Genomic DNA, 7109 nt, shown 5'->3' on the forward strand with positions numbered 1-7109 from the left:
CATCTAAAAATATCCGTCATTTCAGCTATTAAAGGTCTGATGTCTTCTTCGGTGACAGATATATTTCCCTTCATTTCCTTGGTTTTGTAAAATGTAAAGTATGCATTGTGTGTAACGCGAGAGCTCCGCGGAGGTAGATGAAACCCCGATTGTGCCTGTCTCTCCCTGCCTGCTCCTTTGTGCTGCTCCCTGTCACAGAGCCTCCTCAGCCCTGAGACCTCCTGGCACCAGAGCAGAGAAACAGAAAATGCCATTTGTCAGGGTATGATGCCAGCCACCTAATCTGTTTGCAGAATGAGGGCCACGGGATCTGATTAGGTAATTTAGATACCTTGAGTTTAATAATACCTGAGCTGCCTTTGGCTGTCAGCCTGTCATTTCACTGGTAGGAACTACCACGTTCTTCCATTTCTTCTGCAAACTTCTTACCTGTAATACCTCGTTTAGCCCAAATAGGTGTTAAGGGCTGCAGGTGAGGTACATACCTTTACTTCTCCTATGGGGAAGTTGGCGACAGAGTGGAGGAGGTGAGATTGCACAGTTTTCAATACTTTTTCCCCAGTAGAGTTCCACGTGCAGCACCTCATTTTTTCTTAAAAATGAAAATTTTCAAACATGAGATGCTTTGTTTGAACGCTGAACGTGCTGTGCCAGGTTTCAGATGTCATGCTGTCTCACTGATGTCACTGGCAGTTTTTGAAGCTCGGTTTACCCAAAGTGGTTGTTTCACCCTCGTGGCTGAGACTTTCCCAACTTGCTGCTGCAGCCAAATGTCTCTCTGGGGTGAGAGGCTGACTCTCCCTGGGGGATCACTGGTGTGGGCAAGGGTTTGCAGTGACAGCCTAGGTGCCTCACTTCATGTACCCAAAAGGGAAAATTTTGGCTGCAATTTTAATGCCACATCTCCTCCCTTCCTCTCTCCTTTCCGCCAATTAGCATTTTTTGAAAATTAGAGCCTAGCGAAGCCTGCTAACATAAATAAAAGTGTTTTAGGATTTGTTTGCTTTAATTAAAGTGTGTCTTTCTGAAAGGATTTAGTTAAACATCTTTCTTAAACAGTGCTGTGCCAGTAACAGCAACATTAGTAACAATGATAAGACTCAGAAAGGGAAACCAACTAGAAAGCAAAATGAAATGTTTCTTTGTCCAAAAAATAAATGATCTTCCCAAGAAAGTGGAGGAAACCCCGTGCAGGGAAACTTACAATTAGGTTGATCAAAACAGTAGAAAACATAAAATATGAAATAAATCCTGCAAAGGTATAGAGCGAGGCTGTGTGAGATCACTCTTTTTGCTGGTTTTATTTTGTTTTCCTCTGTTTTGACTCTTGCTGTTTTTTTTCTGGCAGGACCCAAGATGTTCTCAGAGCTTTCCAAATAGGAAATAAGTTGCTTTTCATGTAGTGATAAATTATTTTTCACAGTGAAGTTGGAATGATTGTAAGGGTAATGATATTAATGGGATTTATATGAAAGCACCCAATTAAAAAATCGAAACAGTTGCATCGAACATGACTATACAATGTAATAAAATCATATAATAAATATGTGGTCCCATCACCCCATATTACCTAGTTTGATTAATTGAACCTTACACGTGCAAAGATAGTCATTATCAGACTTCTCAGCCATCAAGGAGGAACAGTCTCAATTATTTTCACAATGAAATAATCATTGCTTTTTTTGTGTTCTGCCATCTGGAAAGAGAAAACAGCAGCTGCCATGACTGTGAAATGCAAGATCTTGCAGAACTGTACAAAGTTGATTCTGCTTGATGCTGGACTCCTGCAGCCTTAATGTAGGTTGTAATTTATTTAGTTAAATACAAAACATCCTGCTTTTCTCCTCTTTTGGGTGTTTGCATTTCATATATTATTTTTATTTTTTTTTTCCAAAAAAGCAAGACTGATCCCTTTCTCTCCAAAAGTATCCCTGTGGCTGCACTGCAGGGCCCTAGGACTGGTTTACAGCATCTGGTTATGAGATGGCAAATGGGCAGTTTCCTGGTTTTGCTTCAGCACTTCCTCGTTTCTTCCTTTCCCTCGGCTGTGTGGTGGGAATGCCGCTTGGAACAATTTGCTCTCTGACACAGCAAGATGAGAAGGTGGGCTCTGGGGCCACATCCCCCTGCAATCAGCTGTGAGTGCCTCTGGAGGTGTCTGAGCTGGAGCAAATCACCTGTGCCTGTAGACCTCCTGTCTCCAGTAAATCATAAGCATCTCAATCTTTTTGTCAGGCCGTGATATGAGAATCCACATCTGAATTTCAATATGAGGGGAGAGAGGCTGATTAAGTGTTTGAGATAAGGTTATGTGACACCATAGGTTAAAAATATCTGAACTGATTTTGGCCAAATGCCTGAGAACCACATTGCACTGTATTCAGGTGGCACTGAAAAGCTTCTGAGGAGTTTGCTGTCTTCTGCTTTGTACAAGCAGTTTTCAGGAGTGGTCCTTTAGGAACTGCATCTCTCTTGTTTTGCAGTGTTTCTTTGGACTTTGCTGTCCTGCATTTCTTATCTAAAATGTCTCCAACACGTTGGAACTTATTATAAACCCTGACCGTTTAGGAAGAAAAGGGCAAATATTTCTGTTTGGCACAAATGTCTCGAGAAAGACTCAAGTTAGATCCGTGGAATTCTGTGCAGGTTAATTCTAGTTCCAATAAACAGTGCTATTTGTTCCAATAAACAAATACTGTGTTTTAACAAAACAAAAGACCCAGCAAACAAACCAAAACAAACAACCCCCCTAAACAAACACAAAACTGTATAACTTGCAGAGTGCAAATTATAAAATAAAGCAGTGTGCTTCTGGTAAATCTGGGAAATAGACTTAAAGAAATTATAGAACCTTCTGACTCTTATGACTGTACATAATTTTAGTATTTTACTGGTTGTTTTTTATTCATGACCTGTATTTTTATAAATATTCTTAGTGATGACAGGAAACTTTGGGTATGTAAACTTTGGGTGTAAATAATAGGAAAGACCTGTTAAGTAAAAGGCTTAGATCAGGCAAGTTGGTCTGGCTTGTTTAAATTCTTGCCTGTGTTTAATAGTTTAAAAGCTGTAGATGGAAACAGAAAGATTCAGGATACTGCACTGGATTTGGGGATGTCACTTTTGTGAACTTTATGTTTAAAGACTTCTCTTATTTTTGATGTAAGTTACCATATTCTAAAAGTCTGATGCAGAAATATGACTTTCCTAATGCATTTGATTTACCTTCTTATTTTCCTTGGTTGATTTCAGATGTAAACTTGGCTGCTTATTTTTTCTAACTATACTAAAATATGATGTTGAATGTGTTTATGATGTGTGTTCCTGTTCTTTTACAGATGGGCTGAAGCCAGATACCAAGATGCTTCTTACTGTTGCCTCCAAGAAGAAATCTAAGGGAGGGAAGGGGGATATGACCAAGGAAGATGAAAGCAGCAAGAATGATTCAGCCCAACCTGTTACTATCTCTCTTAGCTTTAAGAGATACGTCTTTGACACGCAGAAGAAAATGATTCAATCCTGAGAAAGTAAGGGAGGCCTCTAATAGCACCTGAAAGTCCAGACTGAAATGATTTGAGGTGGAATGTATTTCTTTTCTGGACACATTAGACTTGTTTCTTCTTCACCAACAGAGCCTGGAAGCTTCTGCTGATTATATGCCCCTTTCCACGATCTCTGCCATCTCATATTGTTTGTTAGAATTTGCTTATTTTGTCATCTTTGTGATGTGAATCTTTATGGCATCTCAGGTAATGTCACCTGCCAGATGAGCACATTTGGGTGTACATTGTAATTGCACTGTTTTTCTGGAGAATTGTGTTGAAGTTTCTCTTGATTTAGAAGTTTGCCACCAGTATAAATCTAAATCAAGTCAGGATGTGAATTTCATGTGACCCACAAAGGGAAGCTGATTATTCTAGGCTTACTTCCCTGAGCAAAGCAGGAGACAGAAAGCGCACAGTTTAATAGGTGAAACCTAAAATGGATGTTTCACATTCCTTCAGCTGCAACTATGTAAGATGCTATCTGAAAGATGGTATGGATGTTTTTTATAAATATGATTTATATCTTGAAATGTTTTTCATATTAAACATAATAATGTGTGTGACTGAGAGAGTCTTAATTATTCTGTTTGCTGTTCCAAAGGTTCAGAACCTATCTTTGGTGGCATTTTATATAACTTTTCTGAATTTCCTGCCTGTTCTGCAGTGAAGGCTATTCCAGAACTGTTTTCTTTTTTTTTTTTGTAACCACAATATCTTTTGTGTGTGAAAGAAAAAGTTGCCTCTGGAAATAGTCAAGGGCTTTATTTCATTAAAATAATGATAGAAGATTGCTGCATAAGCCTTGTAAAATGAATATCTCAAAGATGCTTTAGAAACCATTAGTTGTTTAATAGGGATTTCATGGCTGCTTTAGTTCTTCCTCTCAATTTCGTGTCCTAGGCTCATAAAAAGGAGAGCACTGGTAATATCCCTTCTTTGTTACGTACAAAGCGCAGACACCTTAACATGAAGACTAACAACAATTCTACCGGTACAAAAGCTGTGGTGTGGAACAGAAATTGGACTTGGGCTTGTCAGCATGGAAAATGTTAGTTCCTGCCTTTTGAACAAAAAGAGTACCTCTTGTTGATGCTCAATAGCAGCTTCTGACCCATTCACTGAAGTCAGCCATGGACAGTGACCGTGTGTATAATGTAAGTGCATTAGTTGCACGTGGAAGTAAATAACTAATAAATCACTACACTCATTAATCATTATTATATCCATTGATGGGCGTGAGTCCATCATGCTAACACGATCCTGATTTTTTTCAATCTTTTCCTTTTAATTTCCAGGTAACCACAGTGGATACAAATGGCAAAGCTATCAGCTGTTGAGAGGATATTTACAGCTGGATGGTCAAGAGACAGGACAAGTCTGGTGTCTAAACTAGGTTCATGGTGCCCCTTTAAATCAGAACAGAATTAGTGCTTTGTGTAATAATCCCAAACAGTTTCTGCTGAGTGAGTCCCAGCAAAGCTTTAGCACATCCCTTAAGATTATGGGGTATGCTTTCAGTGTGATCCCAGAGGAATTAGGCAGGCAACTTCAGCTGTGGCTTAACGTGACTTTGGCTGCCAGCCTTGCTGGAAAATGTATCCTTCTGTAATGGAAAAAATGCATTTCACACCCCTGTCACCTCTCCTTCCCCATTTCTCACTTCTTCCCAGACACCCCCAAAGGCAGTCATTGGAAAGAACATTTATAATGTTATCTTTCTTTCAAGCCTTTATCAAATCCTGTTTTGTACTCTGCACTGTTACCTCTGCCTAAGATGCTGCAGTGATGGAACACAGAGAAACAGATGACATAGAAGGAATGGTGTTATTATCATCCCAGGTTAGTCTAAGAATTATTGGTAGAAAAAAACACCTTCTCATAAAAAAAATTGAAATGAATTGTTAAGGAACTTCTATTTCTATCTGTGCAGTTCTAGTGTCAATGCCAAATTTTAAATAGGTTGCTAAATTCTGCCAACTCTAGAGTATTGGGAAGAAAAGGAAAGTGATCAGGAGAGGTGCTTCCAGAGTTGTTAGCCTTGCAGTTACAGGTTTTTGTCTTCCTCATTTCTAAGGCATTTTTGACTAGTTCTGGAGAAGAGACTGTCAGCGTAAATGGGAATATGTATTTTTGCAAAGGACTACCTAATTCATGTTTTACCCCCTGCACTGTGGATTGGCCAGTGAGTCTGCTGTTATGGAACTTGATCCCTTTGAAAACTCATTAACTCTGAACAGTATATTTGCAACCCTCTGCTTGGCTGAAAGAACTCCTGGTGCTGAGGTCTTGCTGCTGGTTTATTTGCTTGGGATACTTCAAGGGAGGGAACAGCAACAACTTCCAGAGTTGGACCTCTATCCTTTTCTTGTCCAGTCTCTTGTAACCATACTTTTAAAATCTTCCCCCTATGTTCCATATCATTTCCAGACTAGCATACTAACTCTGCATCTTCCTTCCATCCTCTCAGTCCAAGACCTACCCTCTTCCTCAGTCCTCCTGTTTCCTATCATTGATTCTTCTTTGTCTGCCTCTACTTTTGCCTCTGGAGAAGGAGATGTAAATTTGGGTGCTGGCAAGGCTCCCAACCTGCTGTGGGAGCCCAGCATGGTGGGAAAGGTTCTTGCCCTTCAGCTCACACCAGCCCTATGTGTGTTCAGTAGCTGCCTCTGTTCAGGCTGACTTGGGCAGAGTCTCCTGGACAGCTACCACAGACCCACAGGAGCTGTGCTGAGGGGTGTGTGCTGTGCCTGACATGAGTCCCTTCAGTTGCTGCTGTATCCTGTCCTTCTGCTCTGCCCCTGTTGCAAAGCCCCATCCTCTCATTTTGCTCCCCTTGCAGAGGTTTGTGTACAATGGAGAGCTGGAGAGGAATCTGTTGAAGATTGGGGTTTGGTTTTGTGTTTTTCCCAATATAGAATTCCAAAAGGAGAACTTAAGTGTGCCTAAGAACTTTGATTATAATGTGCTATTACTGCAGATCTCTGGCTGCTGTCCTGAGGCTGTTGGATACACATTTGAAAAAGGGTGAAATGGTGGAACAAAATGATTATGGGAAAATCAAAGCTTTTAAAGACATTTGCAGGATGAACAGATGTTCAAACATTCTTTTATTTGGTTTCCAGACAGACGTGGAGACTTTCCTTTCATCCTCATAATCAGTGCATTATGCTGTAATTTGTAAAAATGGCATTAAAAAAATATTAACAGGGTCATATTGTGATCTACTGACTCTGTGTTATTAAGCCATGAAGTTAAGAACGGCAACTGGGAACATGGGTTAAATGTTGCAGAATGTACTGTACTAGGATACATTGTCAGACTCGATTATAATGAATCCAAAATGGAATAAAGATGTAAGGAGTGTTTTTTAATACTGCTAAGGTTGTCAGTGTTGCAAAACTAGGAATTATTACGGCTGTGCAGATGTTTGGTGAGTAATACATCTTTGGGTTGAGGGGAGAGTAAAAGGGAGAAAAGCTTTGTTTTTACAAGCCTGTTTTCTACTTTTCCTTGGAATTTATTTTGGGACTGCAGTCTGGCTTGTGATCATGCCAGAGGTCTGGA

At 40.0% G+C, this 7109-nt stretch overlaps 1 protein-coding gene across 1 annotated transcript in view; it reads left to right on the forward strand.

Annotated features, from left to right (window-relative positions):
* The window catches only part of EEFSEC (eukaryotic elongation factor, selenocysteine-tRNA specific), a 119900-nt gene extending 115563 nt beyond the window's left edge, over positions 1-4337 (forward strand). The window contains exon 7 of the mRNA XM_051788918.1: positions 3339-4337. Coding sequence (XP_051644878.1) covers positions 3339-3523 — 185 coding nt within the window. The 3' untranslated portion in view covers positions 3524-4337. The remainder of the gene's footprint in view (positions 1-3338) is intronic.
* Positions 4338-7109: the final 2772 nt, after the last annotated feature.

The sequence above is a fragment of the Manacus candei genome, unplaced genomic scaffold (assembly GCF_025592945.1).
Source record: "Manacus candei isolate 608988 ecotype Guabito, Panama unplaced genomic scaffold, ASM2559294v1 h1tg000025l, whole genome shotgun sequence".
NCBI lineage: Eukaryota > Metazoa > Chordata > Aves > Passeriformes > Pipridae > Manacus > Manacus candei.